This window comes from Diorhabda sublineata, chromosome 11 (assembly GCF_026230105.1).
Source record: "Diorhabda sublineata isolate icDioSubl1.1 chromosome 11, icDioSubl1.1, whole genome shotgun sequence".
NCBI lineage: Eukaryota > Metazoa > Arthropoda > Insecta > Coleoptera > Chrysomelidae > Diorhabda > Diorhabda sublineata.
Window position 1 is genome coordinate 4,945,717 of NC_079484.1, and position 27,680 is coordinate 4,973,396.

At 31.4% G+C, this 27,680-nt stretch overlaps 1 protein-coding gene across 1 annotated transcript in view; it reads right to left on the minus strand.

The window, feature by feature from the left end:
• LOC130450215 (uncharacterized) overlaps nt 1–27,680 on the minus strand; it is a 323,885-nt gene that overhangs the window by 5,735 nt on the left and 290,470 nt on the right. Inside the window, exons 9-14 of the mRNA XM_056788487.1 lie at nt 27,065–27,270; nt 16,879–16,922; nt 16,587–16,713; nt 12,976–13,040; nt 700–878; nt 249–423 (exon numbers count right to left, since the gene is read on the minus strand). Of these exons, the coding sequence (XP_056644465.1) occupies nt 249–423; nt 700–878; nt 12,976–13,040; nt 16,587–16,713; nt 16,879–16,922; nt 27,065–27,270 (796 nt within the window). The remainder of the gene's footprint in view (nt 1–248; nt 424–699; nt 879–12,975; nt 13,041–16,586; nt 16,714–16,878; nt 16,923–27,064; nt 27,271–27,680) is intronic.

Sequence of the window (27,680 nt, forward strand, 5' to 3'; positions counted from 1 at the left end):
GAATGAAAATGAATGTAAAGAAATACTTTAATCATATTATCCAGCTTTGTAATTAATATTCTGTTCGTTTCAATTCCAAGTATTTTTGAATCCTCGTCTGGTTAGTTGCCTCGGATAAACGCCTGGCAACTAATCCTTAGCCTCGTGATAAAAAGTATGATTTTAGTGCTTCGATAAAGAAATAATTCGGTTGAATTATAATAACATCTTAAAACACCCTAGAAATTGAAAAATAAACTCAAACTTACCCCATTAACGGCCTCCTCTTCAATAATATTTTGTAAAACTCTAACAATATCTTGTACAACAATTACCGTGTGATTCTTGTTGAGCTCCTTCTCATCCACTTCGCTGTATCCCAAAAAGAGGAAAACACCCTGAGGTAATGAGTAATCGTTCGGCATGGGTTTCATGCAGATGAATCTACAATATATATTATACAACGTGGTTAGATAAGTGTTATTTTAGGTACGTACGACATTTCCATCTACTTGGATAAAGATTTAGGTTTGGTAATGGAATCCTAAGGCATCTAAATGAAATTAACCAAAATAAAAAATTTGAAAATACGAAAAAAAAAAAAAGAATTGATCGAGTTATTTCGCTGTAATAAAATATAAATTGTGAATGAAAATATATATCAAAGCTACAAATAACGAGTTTATTGATTAGATAGTTGATAGGAAGGTGTATACAAACCTTCCGGAATAGCATAGACACCTTCCCCGGAAAGCTTGAAACGCCGGAGCCGCATGATTGTAGTACGCAAATTCAGTCTTGCAGGGCATCCTGTCTATGCAAATGGTTCTACAAGTCAGTTTCTCGCCAATTTCACATTCACACACGTCTGAACATTCAAATTCATCTTCGTGGTAAATCTGAAACACAAATAAAATTTGTTATCTTTATACAATCGTTTGGTTGGATGGTTTTACACCATAAGTTGTTCTACTTATTATAAAGTTATGTTACAGTTTATATTTAATTAGAACATGGATTTTCGTTCTAAAAAATAGTTTATATAACATTATAAAGTTCTTCCTCATCCGTATATTGAGTTATACATTCACACGAGACCGTTGAAAAGGCAAAAAAAAATCCATTTATGTTTTATTGTCGGGTAGTAACCGGTGAAAATTCATTCGAATAATAGTAGGCATTCATACTATGAAATGAGAACAGGTTTTGTATGGAATAAAAGCAGAAATTACGTAGTTTTAGTAATAAGTTCACTCGTAACCAACAGACGGATAAATCTACTTAATTCGATTAAATTATACTGGATTTTCCATATCTGTGTTTTTGGGATACCTGGGCCGTTTCAAAGTCGTTTGTTTGTACACGTATATAAAGTTTCTAGGATTATTGTAACTGAAATTTATTCTGTTTAAAAAAAACGATATATTTTTGCTTTATTCACATTAAGTGAATATACGAGGGATTATCAGAAAACAACTACATACTGGATTTCCCATATCTGTGTTTTTGGGATACCTGGGCCGTTTCAAAGTCGTTTGTTTGTACACATTTATAAAGTTTGTAGGATTATTGTAACTGAAATCTATTCTGTTAAAAAAAACGGTATATTTTTGCTTTATTCACATTAAGTGAATATACGAGGGATTATCAGAAAACAACTACATACTGGATTTTCCATATCTGTGTTTTTGGGATAACTGGGCCGTTTCAAAGTCGTTTGTTTGTACACATATATAAAGTTTGTAGGATTATTGTAACTGAAATCTATTCTGTTAAAAAAAACGGTATATTTTTGCTTTATTCACATTAAGTGAATATACGAGGGATTATCAGAAAACAACTACATACTGGATTTTCCATATCTGTGTTTTTGGGATAACTGGGCCGTTTCAAAGTCGTTTGTTTGTACACATATATAAAGTTTGTAGGATTATTGTAGCTGAAATCTATTCTGTTTTAAAAAAACGGTATATTTTTGCTTTATTCACATTAAGTGAATATACGAGGGATTATCAGAAAACAACTACATACTGGATTTCCCATATCTGTGTTTTTGGGATACCTGGGCCGTTTCAAAGTCGTTTGTTTGTACACATATATAAAGTTTGTAGGATTATTGTAACTGAAATCTATTCTGTTAAAAAAAACGGTATATTTTTGCTTTATTCACATTAAGTGAATATACGAGGGATTATCAGAAAACAACTACATACTGGATTTTCCATATCTGTGTTTTTGGGATAACTGGGCCGTTTCAAAGTCGTTTGTTTGTACACATATATAAAGTTTGTAGGATTATTGTAGCTGAAATCTATTCTGTTAAAAAAAACGGTATATTTTTGCTTTATTCACATTAAGTGAATATACGAGGGATTATCAGAAAACAACTACATACTGGATTTCCCATATCTGTGTTTTTGGGATACCTGGGCCGTTTCAAAGTCGTTTGTTTGTACACATATATAAAGTTTCTAGGATTATTGTAACTGAAATCTATTCTGTTAAAAAAAACGGTATATTTTTGCTTTATTCACATTAAGTGAATATACGAGGGATTATCAGAAAACAACTACATACTGGATTTCCCATATCTGTGTTTTTGGGATAACTGGGCCGTTTCAAAGTCGTTTGTTTGTACACATATATAAAGTTTCTAGGATTATTGTAACTGAAATCTATTCTGTTTAAAAAAAACGGTATATTTTTGCTTTATTCACATTAAGTGAATATACGAGGGATTATCAGAAAACAACTACATACTGGATTTCCCATATCTGTGTTTTTGGGATACCTGGGCCGTTTCAAAGTCGTTTGTTTGTACACATATATAAAGTTTGTAGGATTATTGTAACTGAAATCTATTCTGTTTAAAAAAAACGGTATATTTTTGCTTTATTCACATTAAGTGAATATACGAGGGATTATCAGAAAACAACTACATACTGGATTTTCCATATCTGTGTTTTTGGGATAACTGGGCCGTTTCAAAGTCGTTTGTTTGTACACATATATAAAGTTTGTAGGATTATTGTAGCTGAAATCTATTCTGTTTTAAAAAAACGGTATATTTTTGCTTTATTCACATTAAGTGAATATACGAGGGATTATCAGAAAACAACTACATACTGGATTTCCCATATCTGTGTTTTTGGGATACCTGGGCCGTTTCAAAGTCGTTTGTTTGTACACATATATAAAGTTTCTAGGATTATTGTAACTGAAATCTATTCTGTCAAAAAAAACGGTATATTTTTGCTTTATTCACATTAAGTGAATATACGAGGGATTATCAGAAAACAACTACATACTGGATTTCCCATATCTGTGTTTTTGGGATACCTGGGCCGTTTCAAAGTCGTTTGTTTGTACACATATATAAAGTTTGTAGGATTATTGTAACTGAAATCTATTCTGTTAAAAAAAAACGGTATATTTTTGCTTTATTCACATTAAGTGAATATACGAGGGATTATCAGAAAACAACTACATACTGGATTTCCCATATCTGTGTTTTTGGGATACCTGGGCCGTTTCAAAGTCGTTTGTTTGTACACATATATAAAGTTTGTAGGATTATTGTAACTGAAATCTATTCTGTTAAAAAAAACGGTATATTTTTGCTTTATTCACATTAAGTGAATATACGAGGGATTATCAGAAAACAACTACATACTGGATTTCCCATATCTGTGTTTTTGGGATACCTGGGCCGTTTCAAAGTCGTTTGTTTGTACACATATATAAAGTTTGTAGGATTATTGTAGCTGAAATCAATTCTGTTTTAAAAAAACGGTATATTTTTGCTTTATTCACATTAAGTGAATATACGAGGGATTATCAGAAAACAACTACATACTGGATTTCCCATATCTGTGTTTTTGGGATACCTGGGCCGTTTCAAAGTCGTTTGTTTGTACACATATATAAAGTTTGTAGGATTATTGTAGCTGAAATCAATTCTGTTTTAAAAAAACGGTATATTTTTGCTTTATTCACATTAAGTGAATATACGAGGGATTATCAGAAAACAACTACATACTGGATTTCCCATATCTGTGTTTTTGGGATACCTGGGCCGTTTCAAAGTCGTTTGTTTGTACACATATATAAAGTTTGTAGGATTATTGTAGCTGAAATCTATTCTGTTTTAAAAAAACGGTATATTTTTGCTTTATTCACATTAAGTGAATATACGAGGGATTATCAGAAAACAACTACATACTGGATTTCCCATATCTGTGTTTTTGGGATACCTGGGCCGTTTCAAAGTCGTTTGTTTGTACACATATATAAAGTTTGTAGGATTATTGTAACTGAAATCTATTCTGTTAAAAAAAAACGGTATATTTTTGCTTTATTCACATTAAGTGAATATACGAGGGATTATCAGAAAACAACTACATACTGGATTTTCCATATCTGTGTTTTTGGGATAACTGGGCCGTTTCAAAGTCGTTTGTTTGTACACATATATAAAGTTTGTAGGATTATTGTAGCTGAAATCTATTCTGTTTTAAAAAAACGGCATATTTTTGCTTTATTCACATTAAGTGAATATACGAGGGATTATCAGAAAACAACTACATACTGGATTTCCCATATCTGTGTTTTTGGGATACCTGGGCCGTTTCAAAGTCGTTTGTTTGTACACATATATAAAGTTTCTAGGATTATTGTAACTGAAATCTATTCTGTTAAAAAAAACGGTATATTTTTGCTTTATTCACATTAAGTGAATATACGAGGGATTATCAGAAAACAACTACATACTGGATTTCCCATATCTGTGTTTTTGGGATACCTGGGCCGTTTCAAAGTCGTTTGTTTGTACACATATATAAAGTTTCTAGGATTATTGTAACTGAAATCTATTCTGTTAAAAAAAACGGTATATTTTTGCTTTATTCACATTAAGTGAATATACGAGGGATTATCAGAAAACAACTACATACTGGATTTCCCATATCTGTGTTTTTGGGATACCTGGGCCGTTTCAAAGTCGTTTGTTTGTACACATATATAAAGTTTCTAGGATTATTGTAACTGAAATCTATTCTGTTTAAAAAAAACGGTATATTTTTGCTTTATTCACATTAAGTGAATATACGAGGGATTATCAGAAAACAACTACATACTGGATTTCCCATATCTGTGTTTTTGGGATACCTGGGCCGTTTCAAAGTCGTTTGTTTGTACACATATATAAAGTTTGTAGGATTATTGTAACTGAAATCTATTCTGTTTAAAAAAAACGGTATATTTTTGCTTTATTCACATTAAGTGAATATACGAGGGATTATCAGAAAACAACTACATACTGGATTTTCCATATCTGTGTTTTTGGGATAACTGGGCCGTTTCAAAGTCGTTTGTTTGTACACATATATAAAGTTTGTAGGATTATTGTAGCTGAAATCTATTCTGTTTTAAAAAAACGGTATATTTTTGCTTTATTCACATTAAGTGAATATACGAGGGATTATCAGAAAACAACTACATACTGGATTTCCCATATCTGTGTTTTTGGGATACCTGGGCCGTTTCAAAGTCGTTTGTTTGTACACATATATAAAGTTTCTAGGATTATTGTAACTGAAATCTATTCTGTCAAAAAAAACGGTATATTTTTGCTTTATTCACATTAAGTGAATATACGAGGGATTATCAGAAAACAACTACATACTGGATTTCCCATATCTGTGTTTTTGGGATACCTGGGCCGTTTCAAAGTCGTTTGTTTGTACACATATATAAAGTTTGTAGGATTATTGTAACTGAAATCTATTCTGTTAAAAAAAAACGGTATATTTTTGCTTTATTCACATTAAGTGAATATACGAGGGATTATCAGAAAACAACTACATACTGGATTTCCCATATCTGTGTTTTTGGGATACCTGGGCCGTTTCAAAGTCGTTTGTTTGTACACATATATAAAGTTTGTAGGATTATTGTAACTGAAATCTATTCTGTTAAAAAAAACGGTATATTTTTGCTTTATTCACATTAAGTGAATATACGAGGGATTATCAGAAAACAACTACATACTGGATTTCCCATATCTGTGTTTTTGGGATACCTGGGCCGTTTCAAAGTCGTTTGTTTGTACACATATATAAAGTTTGTAGGATTATTGTAGCTGAAATCAATTCTGTTTTAAAAAAACGGTATATTTTTGCTTTATTCACATTAAGTGAATATACGAGGGATTATCAGAAAACAACTACATACTGGATTTCCCATATCTGTGTTTTTGGGATACCTGGGCCGTTTCAAAGTCGTTTGTTTGTACACATATATAAAGTTTGTAGGATTATTGTAGCTGAAATCAATTCTGTTTTAAAAAAACGGTATATTTTTGCTTTATTCACATTAAGTGAATATACGAGGGATTATCAGAAAACAACTACATACTGGATTTCCCATATCTGTGTTTTTGGGATACCTGGGCCGTTTCAAAGTCGTTTGTTTGTACACATATATAAAGTTTGTAGGATTATTGTAACTGAAATCTATTCTGTTAAAAAAAAACGGTATATTTTTGCTTTATTCACATTAAGTGAATATACGAGGGATTATCAGAAAACAACTACATACTGGATTTCCCATATCTGTGTTTTTGGGATACCTGGGCCGTTTCAAAGTCGTTTGTTTGTACACATTTATAAAGTTTGTAGGATTATTGTAACTGAAATCTATTCTGTTAAAAAAAACGGTATATTTTTGCTTTATTCACATTAAGTGAATATACGAGGGATTATCAGAAAACAACTACATACTGGATTTTCCATATCTGTGTTTTTGGGATAACTGGGCCGTTTCAAAGTCGTTTGTTTGTACACATATATAAAGTTTGTAGGATTATTGTAGCTGAAATCTATTCTGTTTTAAAAAAACGGCATATTTTTGCTTTATTCACATTAAGTGAATATACGAGGGATTATCAGAAAACAACTACATACTGGATTTCCCATATCTGTGTTTTTGGGATACCTGGGCCGTTTCAAAGTCGTTTGTTTGTACACATATATAAAGTTTGTAGGATTATTGTAACTGAAATCTATTCTGTTTAAAAAAAACGGTATATTTTTGCTTTATTCACATTAAGTGAATATACGAGGGATTATCAGAAAACAAATACATACTGGATTTCCCATATCTGTGTTTTTGGGATACCTGGGCCGTTTCAAAGTCGTTTGTTTGTACACATATATAAAGTTTCTAGGATTATTGTAACTGAAATCTATTCTGTTAAAAAAAACGGTATATTTTTGCTTTATTCACATTAAGTGAATATACGAGGGATTATCAGAAAACAACTACATACTGGATTTCCCATATCTGTGTTTTTGGGATACCTGGGCCGTTTCAAAGTCGTTTGTTTGTACACATATATAAAGTTTCTAGGATTATTGTAACTGAAATCTATTTTGTTTAAAAAAAACGGTATATTTTTGCTTTATTCACATTAAGTGAATATACGAGGGATTATCAGAAAACAAATACATACTGGATTTCCCATATCTGTGTTTTTGGGATACCTGGGCCGTTTCAAAGGCTTTTGTTTGTACACATATATAAAGTTTGTAGGATTATTGTAACTGAAATCTATTCTGTTAAAAAAAAACGGTATATTTTTGCTTTATTCACATTAAGTGAATATACGAGGGATTATCAGAAAACAACTACATACTGGATTTCCCATATCTGTGTTTTTGGGATACCTGGGCCGTTTCAAAGGCTTTTGTTTGTACACATATATAAAGTTTGTAGGATTATTGTAACTGAAATCTATTCTGTTAAAAAAAAACGGTATATTTTTGCTTTATTCACATTAAGTGAATATACGAGGGATTATCAGAAAACAACTACATACTGGATTTCCCATATCTGTGTTTTTGGGATACCTGGGCCGTTTCAAAGTCGTTTGTTTGTACACATATATAAAGTTTGTAGGATTATTGTAGCTGAAATCTATTCTGTTTTAAAAAAACGGTATATTTTTGCTTTATTCACATTAAGTGAATATACGAGGGATTATCAGAAAACAACTACATACTGGATTTCCCATATCTGTGTTTTTGGGATACCTGGGCCGTTTCAAAGTCGTTTGTTTGTACACATATATAAAGTTTGTAGGATTATTGTAACTGAAATCTATTCTGTTAAAAAAAACGGTATATTTTTGCTTTATTCACATTAAGTGAATATACGAGGGATTATCAGAAAACAACTACATACTGGATTTCCCATATCTGTGTTTTTGGGATACCTGGGCCGTTTCAAAGTCGTTTGTTTGTACACATATATAAAGTTTGTAGGATTATTGTAGCTGAAATCAATTCTGTTTTAAAAAAACGGTATATTTTTGCTTTATTCACATTAAGTGAATATACGAGGGATTATCAGAAAACAACTACATACTGGATTTCCCATATCTGTGTTTTTGGGATACCTGGGCCGTTTCAAAGTCGTTTGTTTGTACACATATATAAAGTTTGTAGGATTATTGTAGCTGAAATCAATTCTGTTTTAAAAAAACGGTATATTTTTGCTTTATTCACATTAAGTGAATATACGAGGGATTATCAGAAAACAACTACATACTGGATTTCCCATATCTGTGTTTTTGGGATACCTGGGCCGTTTCAAAGTCGTTTGTTTGTACACATATATAAAGTTTGTAGGATTATTGTAACTGAAATCTATTCTGTTAAAAAAAAACGGTATATTTTTGCTTTATTCACATTAAGTGAATATACGAGGGATTATCAGAAAACAACTACATACTGGATTTCCCATATCTGTGTTTTTGGGATACCTGGGCCGTTTCAAAGTCGTTTGTTTGTACACATTTATAAAGTTTGTAGGATTATTGTAACTGAAATCTATTCTGTTAAAAAAAACGGTATATTTTTGCTTTATTCACATTAAGTGAATATACGAGGGATTATCAGAAAACAACTACATACTGGATTTTCCATATCTGTGTTTTTGGGATAACTGGGCCGTTTCAAAGTCGTTTGTTTGTACACATATATAAAGTTTGTAGGATTATTGTAGCTGAAATCTATTCTGTTTTAAAAAAACGGCATATTTTTGCTTTATTCACATTAAGTGAATATACGAGGGATTATCAGAAAACAACTACATACTGGATTTCCCATATCTGTGTTTTTGGGATACCTGGGCCGTTTCAAAGTCGTTTGTTTGTACACATATATAAAGTTTGTAGGATTATTGTAACTGAAATCTATTCTGTTTAAAAAAAACGGTATATTTTTGCTTTATTCACATTAAGTGAATATACGAGGGATTATCAGAAAACAAATACATACTGGATTTCCCATATCTGTGTTTTTGGGATACCTGGGCCGTTTCAAAGTCGTTTGTTTGTACACATATATAAAGTTTCTAGGATTATTGTAACTGAAATCTATTCTGTTAAAAAAAACGGTATATTTTTGCTTTATTCACATTAAGTGAATATACGAGGGATTATCAGAAAACAACTACATACTGGATTTCCCATATCTGTGTTTTTGGGATACCTGGGCCGTTTCAAAGTCGTTTGTTTGTACACATATATAAAGTTTCTAGGATTATTGTAACTGAAATCTATTTTGTTTAAAAAAAACGGTATATTTTTGCTTTATTCACATTAAGTGAATATACGAGGGATTATCAGAAAACAAATACATACTGGATTTCCCATATCTGTGTTTTTGGGATACCTGGGCCGTTTCAAAGGCTTTTGTTTGTACACATATATAAAGTTTGTAGGATTATTGTAACTGAAATCTATTCTGTTAAAAAAAAACGGTATATTTTTGCTTTATTCACATTAAGTGAATATACGAGGGATTATCAGAAAACAACTACATACTGGATTTCCCATATCTGTGTTTTTGGGATACCTGGGCCGTTTCAAAGGCTTTTGTTTGTACACATATATAAAGTTTGTAGGATTATTGTAACTGAAATCTATTCTGTTAAAAAAAAACGGTATATTTTTGCTTTATTCACATTAAGTGAATATACGAGGGATTATCAGAAAACAACTACATACTGGATTTCCCATATCTGTGTTTTTGGGATACCTGGGCCGTTTCAAAGTCGTTTGTTTGTACACATATATAAAGTTTGTAGGATTATTGTAGCTGAAATCTATTCTGTTTTAAAAAAACGGTATATTTTTGCTTTATTCACATTAAGTGAATATACGAGGGATTATCAGAAAAAAAATACATATAGTTAACGTTCCCAAACTGTTTTTTATTATTTACATGATAAAATGCTTGGAAAATTGGTTTCTAGTAAACAGTGATTCTATTTAATGGTACTTTATAGTGAAAAAGCTGGTAACAGACAATAATAAACGAATCAATCAGGCAAATAGGTATCTAAAACTGCTATAAGGCAGAGAACGAAACCGAGTAATGCAATATATTTAGTATAAAGCTGTGTTAGCGTGCAAAATCTGGTTTCCGACATGTTGCCATACATTAAGATGTGCGTACATTAAGCCAAACAAATTATGTACAGTCCCATATATCATAATGTCTAGCAATTTTTCCATAAAGAACAACACTTGACCACATTGTTTCGTAACCACCAGCAAACACCTAGTCCACTAATGGCAAAAAACCCTCTACATTTCGAAACCCGAGGGATTATCCGGAACTTAGTTAGATCAAAAACTCACCATTGTGCAAGTTTGTAAGTGTTATATAAACGGCGAGGGAGGTTGCCATACTTTGATAGAGAAAGCTGAAGTTACCATTCACATAGAATATTTTTGACCAAGATCATTTCAGATTGTTCTGCATTTTGGTAAAGACTTGATGAGTACAATATGCAAACTTCTCCTTTTCCTCTTTTATTTTCTATCTGTTATCAACAAATACGTTTTTATTTGACTTTTGCATTAAATTATCTTCGTATCTTTTAGATGTACATTCAAAAAAATGTTTGATATAACAATTTGAACTAGAAACCGGTATCGAAAAAGCCTTAGAACTAATTTTAAAGCAATCAAAAGTAATCTGGTTGAAAATATTCTCAAAATAATGATAAACAGTGCGGAAGAACTATGAAAAAACCATAATTAGAGACGATGAAGAAGAAAATATGGTAAGCAGTTCATTCATACTTCTTTTTAATATCTTCACTGTTAGTAAAACGATTCTATAAAAGTAGAATAAAATGCTGAACATAAATTATATAGTCAATATTTCTAGTGTGAGCTAAAGTCGACTCTGTAACCTTTGTGTAGCGTTGAAATATGGATTATACTGTATAACCGCAAAGTCCTAATTGCTGGCATCAGTTAACCGTTGATGTAGTGAAATTGGAGGTCATAACTTCGAGTTAATTTAATCTTTTGTATATTTGACTTGGTGACGAAATTCGATTTAGCTATGCTTCATTTAGTTATAGATTTGAATATATTTGAGAGTAATATAGTTGATTGTATGACTTTGAAGAGAAAATTGTATGTTTGAAAGATAGATATCAAAAATACCCTACAAAGGAAATTTTTCGCGAAAACTTCTTGGAGTGATTCAAAATAGAATATATGAGGTTGGCAACTAAGTACTTTCACTTTTCATTGATAGAGAGCCTTGCTTTAGTTTTCGTAAAGGAAAGAAACCTGCTACTCAAAGTTGAGCAACGCTCTGGTCGGCATACCGATGATGACCAAATCGATGTCATAATTGAAAAGAATCGTTTTAGAGGTTGCATATGCACCTTAAACGAAATGAAACCCACCCTTTCTTAAAAAGAATCATCACTGGTGATGAAAAATGAATCGAGTACCGTAAAATCATGGAGCATACAAGATGAACCACCAAAACCACATCGAAAGCTGAAAAACAACAAAAAAGTGTTTTTGAGCTGCTTCCAAGAAACCAAACGATCAATTCTGATATTTACTGTCAACAATTAATGAAACTGGATGAAGCAACCAAAGAAAAACGGCCAGAATTGTCAAATCGGAGAGGTTTAGTGTTTCACCGTGATAATGCAAAGCTTCACACATTGGACCTTGGCTGGGGAGTGATGCCACATCCTCCATACAGACCTGATCTGATTACCATTTATTTCAAAGTTTCCAGAATTCTTTGAATGGTCAAACTTTCACAAATGACGATGACCTTTAATCGCACCTGGTTCAGATTTTTGCCGATAAGGAACAGAAATGTTATGATCGCGGAATCATGTAGCAGAAAGAATGATTGCAAAAGGTCATTGAGCAAAATGGAAAATATATAAATGATTAAAAACTATTCTTACATTACTTTGCTGCTAACCATAATACGACATTTAAAAGAAATACAGAAGATGGATGAAAATAAACCAAACATTCAGTGAAATGTTGACATCTTCTGTAATCAATTCCAAGTTTGGTAATGTTTAGACGTACCTAAGGAAATAGGCAGGAATACCTTAGTTTACCTATTTAATTAGAGAGTCAACACCGACACAATGATTGACGAAATTGATAGAAAAAGAAACGAAAATAAGATTGGACTACTGGGCACAAAAGTAGAGTTAAGACAAGAGAAAATATCACTAGAAAACTAGAAATAGAAGAGGTCATTAGCAAGAGATTTGCATTAAAAATTTGAGCTGAGATTCTGATAGAAAATTGCCTCTTGAATGGACATGTCGAGAAACTAAAACTGATGAAAAAATTAAAGATTCTGCGGGCTAGAACACATTTGTCAAATACTTATTGAGTGTACAGATTGAGGGCTCAACTGGGAGCATATTGGACCAAACGACTTACTTAAACTAAGCCCGGTAGATGTCCTTAATAGAGAGTCTTCCGAAACTGTGTGAAGGAATGGCGCAATGATCGAGTTTCAGTAAAATGTCATTCCAACAAGTATACAAAATCATAAATATATTATAGAATAAAATTATTTTTAAATAGATGTGCATTAAAACGTATTTGTTGTGAAGAAGGTAGATATTGGTTAGATAACTCACCCTTTTGAAAGTTCCTTCTGGTATATAATGATTGGGAAACTGTGGTCTCTGAACAACGCAAGATTCTGTAATAAAAAAATCAACGCCATATAAACATGATTTTTAAATAGCATACAGTGCTTCAATTTCATTTGTAGTAAATATAAGTTTAGAAACGCTGGAAAACCGAAGAATCATTTTGTGAAAACTGCTTATTTTGACTATTTTGAAGAACAAGTATGTAATTTATACTAGCCGTAATTGCCACTTTGATTATTGTTATTTTTACCTTGTTTGAATAAATGGAATAAATTTAATAACTCGAAATTAATTCATTCTAATTATCTGCTAAAGCAGGGGTCTCTAAACTTTGAAGCCTTCGGGCCAGGATAATTTTTTTCGTTACATCCCAAGGGCCAAAACAATAGTCGGTGAAAAATCACAATTCCATAAATCTCATTAGTGTTTTTTTGTTTTTGTTTCATTAGTTGGGATTAATTCTATATTTGTTATTTGTTAGTTAATAAATATGCTTAAGTTTAGATATTTTAGTTGAGTTTTCTACATCATCAAAGTTTTACCTTGCAATTAAATTAAGTAATTATTACTCTGTGTTTTCATTCTATTCCATTCAACTTATCACAGTATATAGTGACATATTAGTCTTAAGCTGTCGCGGGCCGGATCTGGCCCGCGAGCCGTAGTTTGGAGACCCCTGTGCTAAAGCACCAAATTTGTGGATCAAATTTGATAAAATAGACCAAGATAAATGATCTTCCCCACTTACCTGATAAAGAACAAGTTGAACGACTTAATAATGGACCTTAAATTGACAAAAACAGTCATTTCTAGAATTGAAATAAAATTTTCTAATCTCACATCTCTACAAATAGATTTACTTTGGCAAATTCATGATTCTACTTGTTTGAATTTTCATATATAGTAACAAAATGAAATTAAAATGTTTTTTACACACCTGAAATTAGTTTATTTCATACATACTTATTAATTTGCCTATGGGAGGAGTAAGGACTCAAAAACAGTGTCTTATTGAAGGACAATTAGTCCTTTAAAAACAAAATATAATACATGCTGCTCTCGTTAATAGTTACCACATTGTATTTTGTGAAGTCGTTAGGGTGAATTTATACCACAAAGAAATTAGAGGCTTGAATATTCGATGGACCTCAAATACAATAGCTCTAGCACTCTTCATATGACCCAGGAGGTAAACCTCGATATAACGTCATAAATGTTTGGAATAATTTGTTTCAAAATGAAATTTTTTGTTATCTTCCTATAATTAAGCGTTTTTTTGCTCAAAAAATTGAGTTGATAAATTATAGTTTGTTAAATTGAAATATCATAATTCTTAATATAAGAATAAAATTACTGATGAGAAAATTAATTCTTATATCGGCCTAAGCAACCATCACTTCACTGCAACAACTTTTTTTGATTTTTCTAAGGCTTTCCATTGTTTTAATCATAATAAATTAACAATTTACAGTACTGCAGTTGGAGAATGTGGAGTGCCTCAAGGCTCAGTATTATGGCCTATTTTGTTTTTTACTTGTTTATAAACGACATCGCCCATCTGGACCCACAGGTTTTAAGCTTAAACTTTGTTGTATATAATTCTTTGAAATGGACGTCACATATCTAAAAAAATTAACTCTACTTGTTTTGCGCTAAGATCAGTTTCTAAAGAACTAAATTTATCCACCTCTATAACAGTTTTTTATGCCCAATTTGATTCGTATCTTCGTTATATCCTTCCCTTTTGGAAAACGTGTTGTGCGACTCAATTTGAGTGAATCTTCAAACTACAAAAATAGTTTTTAATTTGAGACTGCGTCGAATACGTACAGTTGAGCTGTTTAACCTTCTAGTGAAAAATCTATGCAATTTTGTATGAATTGAATATGGTTACATTGTGTGGTCGCAATTATAAATGAATTTAGCTATACACACATTAATATCTTTCGCGAGAAAAAATTCTAAACGTAAAATTAAATGTCGACCGTGTTTGCATGCCACATAAATATATCATATATAACTATTTTCTACATATAGAATTTTGATTCGCATTGAAACCGTCGTTTGGTATAACAAAAAATGTGTTTATAGAATGATATTTCAGTTTACTTTGCTTGGGCACGCATTTCGAGCTTTTAACCTTGTAGAGGGAATATTTTTTTATTGCATAAATTGCCAAATGACATTTAAGATTGATCGCAAATAAATACTAATATCACGACATTCTTAAAATGGAATCGTTTAAAATCAAAGCCCAAATGATCAACTACAATTTTTTTGTAAATTATATATCGAATTTAAATTACTTTGATGTTTCGTTTATTTCAATATAACACAGTACCTCCAACTCATCTTACGACTATGTCTTTTTGCCTTTTATTTAAGCAGGATTCATTTAATCGAGCACTAAAATTGCCTATTACTGTTTGACAGGTATTTTCTGTAATAGCTACCTCTCCTGGAGATAAAACCATGAATAATTTCCAAAGCTCGTGGCAGAAATCTATTGGACGTGGTCGAACCATTTTATTTGGTTATAATCATTAAATTTATTCAGTTCAGACACCAAGAAGTCGTCTAACATCTGCACATAACGCTCTGAATTCACAGTAACTGTGCTTCCTCTTTCATATTCAAAAGGTAAGTGCCTACAATTCCTAGCTCTGACATCACATCCCCTACGGTCATTTTAGGCTAATGTGGGGGTTTCTTTTGTTTGTATTTTGGATTAGTTGCACTCCAGTGGCGGCAACATTGCTTGTTGGCGTGTCCATTAAGATGGAAATCAGCTTCATCCGAAATCAAAATATTGGTAAAAGTTGAAAAGAGCTCATTCATTTGGTTTACGAAGTCAAGCTTCTGATCAGCATCCTGAGGCTTTAATTCTTGCACCAATTGAATTTTGTAAGGGTACAACCCCAAATCTATGCACGTTTAATGTAACAGTACTGTCTACATCTTCGGCCATTAATGAATATCTTGGAGGCCCGGATTTTGATTTATCTAGTATTGATTCGGCTCTTCAAACTTTTCGATCAAATCAGTCGAGTGCCTGGCGCATCATTTAAGTGACGGACATTGCAAATATTGGAGAATTTCATGGGGGTTCAATTACCGAAATACCGTTTTCGCAAAACTCACGCACGCATAACACACGCCCGCCCCCCGATAAACGCTCTATAGAGACTGAATTCCTACCGATTAACGTACCTTCCGCATCCCTCCAAATAGCTCTTTTCACACAATAAGCAATACAAAAGTGAATCTTCTTTGTAGGCACTTTGAACAGAGAAATAATAAAGAAAATCTCTACAATTTTTTTTTATACGATACAAGAAAATGCAGTTTCCACTAGGTTAGATCCAGGTGTACTAGTAGATATAAAATTTGACCTTTGAAACTTCGTTATTACCATTACAAGAGTGTAAACTCATTACGTAGATAGTTAAACTTTCTTTTGTTTTTAATAAAAATGTAGCACACAAAAACTATCGATAAACATTCAATAGCAACAGTTTCTATTCATCAAGAAAATAGAAAACTATATAATGCGAACGAAATTCTGAAATTTGGAATTCAAACTATTAACTTACTTGGTGGCATTGTGGTAGTCGTAGTCGGAGGTTTGGTTCGCCTTGTCGTGGGTTTGGTCGTTGTAGTCGTGGCAGTGGTGGTCGTCGTAATGGTACTTGTACTCGTAGTACTAGTTGGTACAAAAGCCTGAGGAGGTGGAATAAATTCCGCAATTGTATTGAGTCTAGTATGCATAGACGTTTCCGTCGCCGAGATGAAAATTTTATTATGGTTATTGTATTGATGAATATGTGTAGGACGGTGGTGGACGAGAGGAACCGACGTACTTGGAACCGTGGTTGAATGCTTGGCCTGCTCCAAATTCTTAGCCATGTGAAAGTTTTTCTGCGATTCAACTATAGACAAAATGACGGAAATATTAATAATACACCGAAACTCTTACTTAAACCGTCTGACTCAATTTCTATAATCAAGTTTTCTGTTTGAAAATCAACAAATATAAAATATTTATATTCATTTATCTATGGGTACTAGCTTAAGTATCGATGGTAGTGAGGTAGTACAATAAACAAAGTTCGATAACTTAAACATACTATATATACATCAACAATATTTGCGACTAAATATTTTACTACGTCGCGCGAGCTGAGTCTCTAGAAACGGCGTAGCTTCGCTGAGATCTGAAATCAGAGCTCGAATGTCGAGGGGAGGATTAAGTGACATTGACGTGACTGGAAAAATAGAAATAAGTTCATAGGACATGTGATAAACACATCCCATACACATGGAATTGAGGAAGTCATAATCTAAATATAAAATTTTGTTTCTCACATCCAATGAAACAACCTTACATGAAAAAAGTTGTTTGTCATAGTTACTAAAGAGTAATTTATGACAAAAACCTTGATTGACTTCCACTTGGTTCGATCTAACATGTATTTCAAAGCTCTTCTTCTCTTTTTATTCATTGGTATCCTATACACAGCGACCTAAAAGATCTATTGAGTTCTCATTCTTGTTACGAAACTGGGAAACTCAGTTTTTACAGCTGATCTATTAAACCCACCTCTTTTAGAATATCTAGAATGTGAGCTGTAGCTTCCAGATATCTTCTATTTCATACGCTCCAAGGTGTGGTGCGTATCTTCTAGAGCAAGGAATAATTCACCTATCTGTACTTGGGGTTTTTTTGTTAGGTCCTTTCCTATTATACGTTCTATAGAACTGTAAATTTTCTTTTGCTATCCCGTTTTTGCATTTACGTCTCTGTTTTTCCGGAACAACGAGATTTCCTTAAGAACACTTTTCAGCCATTCAAGATGTCCAAAAACTAGTTAAACATACCAATTGTACAAATTTTATATGCAAAGTCCTATATTGGGTCATAGTTTTGAATTTTACATACAAAGTTAAACTTTCTTTGAACGAGATTTGATATACTTTGATCTTGCCAGCTTTGAGGTTTTGTGTGGAGTTGGCATATTTGACATAATTTGAAACATATGAAAAAGCCATGGAAACATCCTTAAGGATGTATGCTCAAAAATATCTTGACAGAGACCTTCTCCAAAAGAGAAATTTTGAAACGATACTGTCAAGATTTGATGGTGGTTAGTGGTTGTGAAAGAAGACGATGACAGTTACCACCGAAAAGAAAATGAATTCTTGGTTTTAGGACATAGTTTTCAGGCTTCTTAGTAAGTACAAATACCATGTATATCGAAAGAGTTGTACCAGTGTTTATACCACGATGACTTTTACCTCAGAATAGATTTTAGATTATGGATCCTAGATCGAGTAGTAGTTACTTTCCACAATAATGGTCTGGTGTAGTGAATTTCCACAACTCTCGCTATTATGACACTTAAAAAGGGTATTTCCTATATACGACGGATCGTTAAAGTCAATGTATCATGAATGTGTTCGGTGGGATCGTGGAAAATCAAGTGATTGATCCCTAATTTTTCAATAGTCACTTAATTGGACGAACATTCCTGAAATTTCTAAAAACGGTGTACTGGGATCTCTTGGGAAAATTATCTAAATCCAAAATATCCAAATATAATTAAAAGTTCCTAGAATCAATTTATGAAAATCTCATGTAAAATATGGTACCTTTTGCTAAATTGTCTCTATTTTAAGTATATATTGAATTAAAATTAGGTTTCATAACATATGAAAAATTGATGTTTCGGTTTTTCTGATAATATTTTTAAACGTCAATTTTTTACCTGTTATGAAACCTAATTTTGTTCAGAAGATAATTAAAGTCAAGACAATTTAGCAAGAGGTACTATATTTTACATGAGAGTTTTATAAATTGATTCTAGAAACTTTTAATTATATTTTTCTATCTATATATTTGGACATTTTGTATTTAGATAATTTCCCCAGGTGATTGCAAACGCCGTTTTTAGAAATTTCAGGAATAATCGCCCAATCAAGTGACTATTGAAAAATTAAGGATTAATTACTTGATTTTCCACAATCCCACCGAACACATTCATGATTCATCGACTTTAACGATTCACAGTATATAGAAAATTCCAATTATCTAAATTCAATATGTCCAAATATATTGATAGGAAAATATTATTAAAAGTTTCTAGAATCAATTTATGAAAATATAATACCTTTTGCTAAATTTTTTTGACTTTAAGTATCTTCTGAATTGAATTTAAGCTTCATAACATGTAAAAAATTGATGTTTCGATCTATCTGATAATATTTTTAAACGTCAATTTTTTACCTGTTATGAAACCTAATTTTATTCAGAAGATAATTAAAGTCAAGACAATTTAGCAAGAGTTACTATATTTTACATGAGAGTTTTATAAATTGATTCTAGAAACTATTAATTATATTTTTCTATCTATATATTTGGACATTTTGTATTTAGATAATTTCCCCAGGTGATTCCAAAACGCCGTTTTTAGGAATTTCAGGAATGTTCGCCCAATCAAGTGACTATTGAAAAATTAAGGATTAATCACTTGATTTTCCACAATCCCACCGAACACATTCATGATCCATCGACTTTAACGATCCACAGTATATAGAAAATTCCAATTATCTAAATTCAAAATGTCCAAATATATAGATAGAAAAATATTGTTAAAAGTTTCTAGAATCAATTTATGAAAATATAGTACCTTTTGCTAAATTGTTTTGACTTTAAGTATCTTCTGAATTAAAATTAGGCTTCATAATAAGTAAAAAAGTTGATGTTTCGGTCTTTCTGATAATATTTTTAAACGTCAATTTTTTACCTGTTATGAAAACTAATTCCAGACAATTTAGCAACAAATACAGGCGCTAATAAATACGAAAATTTGTAAAATATAGTCCATGTACAATGAGTTTTAACGTTTACATGTTTGGAATAACTGCTGCTGTTGCCATTAGTCATTTCTAACATGCAGATCGATTAATTGGTTAAACTGTGTGTTATACAATGTTAGATGTCAGTGATAAAACTTCCACCATTTTATTTTTAGATTTTCCTTAATCAATAATGTAGTATGTTTTCCGTCTTGAAGTGAAGTAATTATTTTTTCTAATGGGGGTAGGAAATTACATAGAACTGGAAACAATAAAACAATAAAAGGAAAATACTAATGCTACAGGTAATACGATAAAAAAATACACTTAATAATTGTTTCTAAAATAGAATTTTTTTCAAATGAAGCTATAGAGTAGGAAAATCGGCGTTTTTAATGCTATTCTAAGTAACATATATCAAGTTGCTACGTACCAAACTTTAAATATTTCAATAAAAATATTAGTTAACTGTTTGAAAATACCGCGCGGATTGATTGATGTAATTTTTATATGAAATTTTCTACTTTGCTTTTTTGTCAGTCTATAATAGTATTTTTAATTGAATTAACTTTATTTTACTACGATGTTTTGTAAAAATAATTGGTTTAAAATCTTACGGTTGGTAGATCGAATCTCATTAAGAAGTCAATTCTTCTTGAAAAATTTTTACTCAACTACTCAAAGTTTTTTTTTTAAATCGCACTCAAATAAAGTGCATAAAACATGAAATTGTTTTCAAGAATTATTTGAACAATAGATTGTGATAATGTTAGAATATATTTTGAACATATAAGGCTAGAAATGTTCAATGAAAGCTGGTGATATTACTTTCCAATACTTAGCTAAAATATCCGCTCTGTATAAAGTCAAAATTCATCGTCATCGATACAAAGTCGTATAAAGTGTGGGTTATACAGATGTCAAAACGCTTTCCAATAATCGGCATAACTCTGGCAACTCTGTCAAAAAGACACATGCTCGTCGAGTAAGCGCGTTTGCAGAATGAATAACCAATATCAAGTTCACGCTTCAAGAAAGAGTTTTTTTTGTATCTGTCTACGAGCTTGTATTACGAAACTATGACTAGCGATTTACAACAACAATTTTCGAGATCGTTCAAAAGTGTGGGAGGAGTACCAGAAATTCTTAAAAACGGGCTCCGTTGCCGACGCCCAGCGTTCTACACCACCGTTATTTGTACCAACTGACGAAAATATGGAAACGTTTTTTTTGAAGAAGAATTAAATCTGCCTGGGGTGTGTGTGTGTATGGGGAGGTTCGTGGATCCGTACTATTTTGATGGCTACCTGACGGGTTAAAGTTATCTGTAAATGCTCGAAGATTTACGTGGGAAAATTAACAACGATCTAACCCTCGCGATCATCTGTCATTTCATGTACCTTAATGCTCATTTTGGAGAATGCAGGTGAGGATTCGTTGAGTGGCCCACTAGGTAATGTGATCTGACACCTTCTCGTTTTTGCTTGAGAACTACGCACCCTTCCCGACCTCCGAAATCAAATTGAAAAATTTTAAACTCTTTGAAGACAGCTTGACATGCCTTGCCGGATGGCAAAATTCCGATTTTTCATTTTTTAGTACATTTTACATAGATTGCGTGATTTTTAAATCGTTTTTTGTTAATTTCATATTAATTAATTAACCACGTATTTCTCTTAATTCCTTTGACACTATAAAGCTTGTACTTGCTTTGAAACCTGTGTAAGGCTTTTATTTCAAATATAATTTTTGCTAAACTCTGCAAGCTAAAAGTTTTCTACAATTTAAAATTTGTTTTCGAACTTGTTCAGAAATTTTTGTTCTTATTTTTAAAATACGCATAAAAAGTGTCTGAACTTGGGTTTTTAAAGTTTGAAATATGTTGAACATTTTTGGATATTAGAGTTATACGTTGCTTTCACGAAAATTTTTCTATCCTTAATACATGTATCATAGTTTATTTCTCGTAAGTTATGTGCCCATTTAAGTTCTCAGTATCCGGGAAACTTCATCAGAACTAAGAAAAAAGTTATTTTTCATATAGTATACGTCTAAATAGAAAAAAATCTAAATATCAAATATTATATATTAAAAGTTGTATACAAGGTATTTTAAAAAATAAGTTTTCTTAATAGTAAACGATTCATATTTCTTTTAATATCGGCAAGTTATTTTTTAAGTATGCAGAAATTTTTATGAAGAATAACTTTTGATATTATTAATAATAAAAAAGTTCTCCATTGGTATATTACGAATTTATGTATGCATTTTAAAATGACGTGAAGTAAAATTCGTCTTCTTTTTCATCTCAAGTTTTATTAATTCTGACTAAGCTAGGATTTCAGACAGAGCTCGAACAACGTCAAATTGAATATTGATTTGTGAATTTGCTGAATTCAATAATTTTCTGAAAAGAAATAACAACACTCAACACACCGCAATTCTCAAGTAATCGATTCCCCGATGATGAACACATAAGTATTCGAAAGCTAGATATTCAATCATTGATTAATCGAGAATTGCGGTTGGTTATGGAATCTTCTCTTTTAAAAAACATTGAATTCATCTGATTTAAAAATCAAAATTCAAATTGACACTTGACATAAATGTAGAGTTTTGTTGATTCCTGTTGCGATTTAAATTGATGCTATGCTTTTATTGGTTAGACTCTACTAACCTAACTTTCTTTCTTCAATGAATGCAATGGTGACATCTATAAATTGCTTTATAAACATTTAGTTTCGTCTTTTCTGACATTTCGTTGTACGTACAGCTTTATCTATACATTAGGATTAAAATCACTTCAATATCTACAATTAACTGTGATTAACTGTGGGATGTAACATAAACTTGGCTTCACCTTAATTGTAATAAGAGGATCTGCATCTACCTTTTGCACAATCCCATCACGCTGCCAGGAGCATTTTCAGATCATTATGAGAATCGTTAATTCAACATTTTTCTGTAATCTTAACAATAATCCCAGTTATATATACTGTTACGAACTCATCTACTGACGTAGATTATGGTGCCGGTCCTGTTCTATTACGTTAATAGAATTTAATGTTTGGTGGATGCGGCGGGCTATTCTTACAAGGGCCATTCACATTTTTTTTAAATACGGCGGTAATTTATTTATATTGTTTTGATATCTTATTTACAGTATGTTATGGCCGTTTTTATAGAATCAATTTCCATGAAGGTCGTTTTGTATGCTTACAATCTAGAATTAGATATGTAGGATGTAATTAAATAAATAAGTATGTGAACAATAGGATAAGTGTTGAGTAATAAGTCTTAGGACATACTTTAGTGAATAGTTAAGTGTATTTAAATGAAGCAGAAAAGCATTACAGCACTTTTTCTACTGTATATATAGAGGATCGTTAAAAAGTAAATGTTGAGATTTAAACAGCAAACTCTTATGTTAAATACGTTAAAAATTAGTATTCATAAAAGTTGCTCGCACTGTGCATCTCTATCTAACAATAATGACATTCAGATGTCAAATGCAAAGGTGAACCAAATCTGAGTCGGAACGAATAAAACTTGAAACGACTTCAATTTAATTTTAGAGAACTATCTCGACGAGTTTGTCCACTGCTAGCTGAAGTTTTATACGAGAATTGTTATTTTTATATTCCAATGGACTACAAATGCTCTAAATTTATCGACGTTATGCTTATAGCAAACTAGAAGAGATTATGGTCGCTATAAAGTTTGATTAATTTCTCGTTTCGAATTTTGTAGCTACTTCAAAATTTAATAAAGATATCATGAGAGTTCTTATAAACCTGTATAATATATCTTCTGGTGCAGAAATGTTTGAAATTAATATTCATCTGCTTTTATATGTTTCAATAATTCTAAAAGTTCAGTATTTCACATTGAAAAGTATAAGTATTTTTAAAACGACAGGATATGATTTAAATTCATAAATTGTATGAAAAATATTAATATTTGATTATAGGTTTAGACCTAGCAAACGAATTAATATGGTAATAAAAAAGAAAGAATCATATCAACTATGCCCGTGCGACAAGTCGTATTAATGAGACCTCTTTTCTTTCGCTAGCAAGATCTAAACAACTAAACTATATTACCAAACTTGCTTTGACACGATATACCCATTCATCATCAATAAATATCGACCATCTTGTCTTATAATTTTATATATCTAATAATTATCTTGTCTTTATCTTGTCTTTATCTTGTCTTTATCTTGTCTTTATCTTGTCTTTATCTTGTCTTTATCTTGTCTTTATCTTGTCTTTATCTTGTCTTTATCTTGTCTTTATCTTGTCTTTATCTTGTCTTTATCTTGTCTTTATCTTGTCTTTATCTTGTCTTTATCTTGTCTTTATCTTATCTTTATCTTGTCTTATCTTGTCTTCATCTTGTCTTTGTCTTGTCTTTATCTTGTCTTTATCTTGTCTTTATCTTGTCTTTATCTTGTCTTTATCTTGTATTTATCTTGTCTTTATCTTGTCTTTATCTTGTCTTTATCTTGTCTTTATCTTGTCTTTATCTTGTCTTTATCTTGTCTTTATCTTGTCTTTATCTTGTCTTTATCTTGTCTTTATCTTGTCTTTATCTTATCTTTATCTTGTCTTATCTTGTCTTCATCTTGTCTTCATCTTGTCTTTATCTTGTCTTTATCTTGTCTTTATCTTGTCTTTATCTTGTCTTTATCTTGTCTTTATCTTGTCTTTATCTTGTCTTTATCTTGTCTTTATCTTGTCTTTATCTTGTCTTTATCTTGTCTTTATCTTGTCTTTATCTTGTCTTTATCTTGTCTTTATCTTGTCTTTATCTTGTCTTTATCTTATCTTTATCTTGTCTTATCTTGTCTTCATCTTGTATTTATCTTGTCTTTATCTTGTCTTTATCTTGTATTTATCTTGTCTTTATCTTGTCTTTATCTTGTCTTTATCTTGTCTTTATCTTGTCTTTATCTTGTCTTTATCTTGTCTTTATCTTGTCTTTATCTTGTCTTTATCTTGTCTTTATCTTGTCTTTATCTTGTCTTTATCTTGTCTTTATCTTGTCTTTATCTTGTCTTTATCTTGTCTTTATCTTGTCTTATCTTGTCCTCATCTAGTATTCATCTTGTCCTCATCTAGTATTCATCTTGTCTTCATCTTGTCTTTATCTTGTCTTTATCTTGTCTTTATCTTGTCTTTATCTTGTCTTTATCTTATCTTTATCTTGTCTTATCTTGTCTTCATCTTGTCTTCATCTTGTCTTTATCTTGTCTTTATCTTGTCTTATCTTGTCTTCATCTTGTCTTTATCTTGTCTTTATCTTGTCTTTATCTTGTCTTTATCTTGTCTTTATCTTGTCTTTATCTTGTCTTTATCTTGTCTTATCTTGTCTTCATCTTGTCTTCATCTTGTCTTTATCTTGTCTTTATCTTGTCTTATCTTGTCTTCATCTTGTCTTTATCTTGTCTTTATCTTGTCTTTATCTTGTCTTTATCTTGTCTTTATCTTGTCTTTATCTTGTCTTTATCTTGTCTTTATCTTGTCTTTATCTTGTCTTTATCTTGTCTTTATCTTGTCTTTATCTTGTCTTTATCTTGTCTTTATCTTGTCTTTATCTTGTCTTTATCTTGTCTTTATCTTGTCTTTATCTTGTCTTTATCTTGTCTTTATCTTGTCTTTATCTTGTCTTTATCTTGTCTTTATCTTGTCTTTATCTTGTCTTTATCTTGTCTTTATCTTGTCTTTATCTTGTCTTTATCTTGTCTTTATCTTGTCTTTATCTTGTCTTTATCTTGTCTTTATCTTGTCTTTATCTTGTCTTTATCTTGTCTTTATCTTGTCTTTATCTTGTCTTTATCTTGTCTTTATCTTGTCTTTATCTTGTCTTTATCTTGTCTTTATCTTGTCTTTATCTTGTCTTTATCTTGTCTTTATCTTGTCTTTATCTTGTCTTTATCTTGTCTTTATCTTGTCTTTATCTTGTCTTTATCTTGTCTTTATCTTGTCTTTATCTTGTCTTTATCTTGTCTTTATCTTGTCTTTATCTTGTCTTTATCTTGTCTTTATCTTGTCTTTATCTTGTCTTTATCTTGTCTTTATCTTGTCTTCATCTTGTCTTTATCTTGTCTTTATCTTGTCTTTATCTTATCTTTATCTTGTCTTATCTTGTTTTTATCTTGTCTTTATCTTGTCTTCATCTTGTCTTTATCTTGTCTTTATCTTGTCCTTATCTTGTCCTTATCTTGTCTTTATCTTGTCTTTATCTTGTCTTTATCTTGTCTTTATCTTGTCTTTATCATCTTGTCTTTATCATCTTGTCTTTATCATCTTGTCTTTATCATCTTGTCTTTATCATCTTGTCTTTATCATCTTGTCTTTATCATCTTGTCTTTATCATCTTGTCTTTATCTTATGCATCGCAGAAGAGGCTTCCCGAGGCACCTTTAAGTATGACACGGACGAGGGATCAGATCACTAACGCCTAGCTACGCTACTGAGTCGACATTCTAACTTTATAAGACGATAGTTACTGCTTATGGGTGGAATATTTAACAATCGAGAGTAAGAAAAGAGAAAGAAAGGGTAGGGTATTGTACACCCTATTAACAAAGTACGTTATGAATATTGCGAATTTTATCATCTCTATCGAGAACATAGAAACCGTCCTGAAAGATTTTTCGAATATTTGCGGATGTCTATTGGAAAATTTGATTTCCTTCAATCAAGAATCGAGAGAAATATAGACCGAAAAAGAACTTGTAAGATGCCAATCTCTTCTCACGAGAAGTTACATATAATATTTATTGGATAAAAAAGGAAAATAAACATAAGCTTTGATTATGTAAATATGTAGATATTTGTTGTAGGTATTTATTGATTTTGATTGATGTGTCTTGAGATGCTTCCAGAAACTGTTAAATTTGACAGATGCGGGTGACAACCAGTCGACACCTCGGCGCTATCGCCTGCCACCTATTCAAGTATAACAACTAAATGTCAAAATAATGTAGAATATATGCAGGTTAAAACTTGATAAAATCTTATAAACAATTTGTATTAGGTGACTTGAAAGTTGTTAAAAACCTTTTGTGATGACTTCAATATATTTACTTTGACTGAAATGCGCACGTGAAACGTAAAACAAAGCGTTCATATTGGTACAATTTTATTATATTTTTATTTTATTATGTATTTGTCGCAGCTTACTAAAAAATTCAGTCAGCGTAACTTACCTACACATGGATTGACCCAGAGGAGTCTCTGCCAACCGAGACATTCGTACAATTGTGTCATGTCCGTACCTTTGCAGGCACAAGTCGTCCTTAGATCCGTACCTAAAATTCCCAAAATAGCCGTTCGACATTCAATCGGCGATCCGGCACATTTTTTCGTCACGGCGTCAACAGCACAAGATTGCTCGTAATACTCCAACTTCGATCTGAAAGAAATAAAAACAAATGAAAACTTGATATAAGGAGTGATTTTCTTACAACTTTTCCTTCCAAGTTTTTCTCTTCAAAAAACTATAAATGTGTAAATTGATTTGTTAGGTGCACATTTGAATTTTATTTAACAGATGTTACGGGATTTTTATATTTATCGCACTCAAGTTATTTTCTCTTTTCTAACTCAGCTAAAGGTTGAACAGTAAGTAGCAGGCCAGGGGCGGCTCGTGCCAAATGGTCAATCATCTGTAATTACAAGATACAATAATTTTTCAATCGATTTATTAATAAAAAGATACTCTCGGTTTAACTCGATAAAATTTATGATTTACGAGATATGTAGATTTTTAAATTGTTATACATGGCAAGGAAACCGTAAAGAGACACAGTAATCATCCATTAA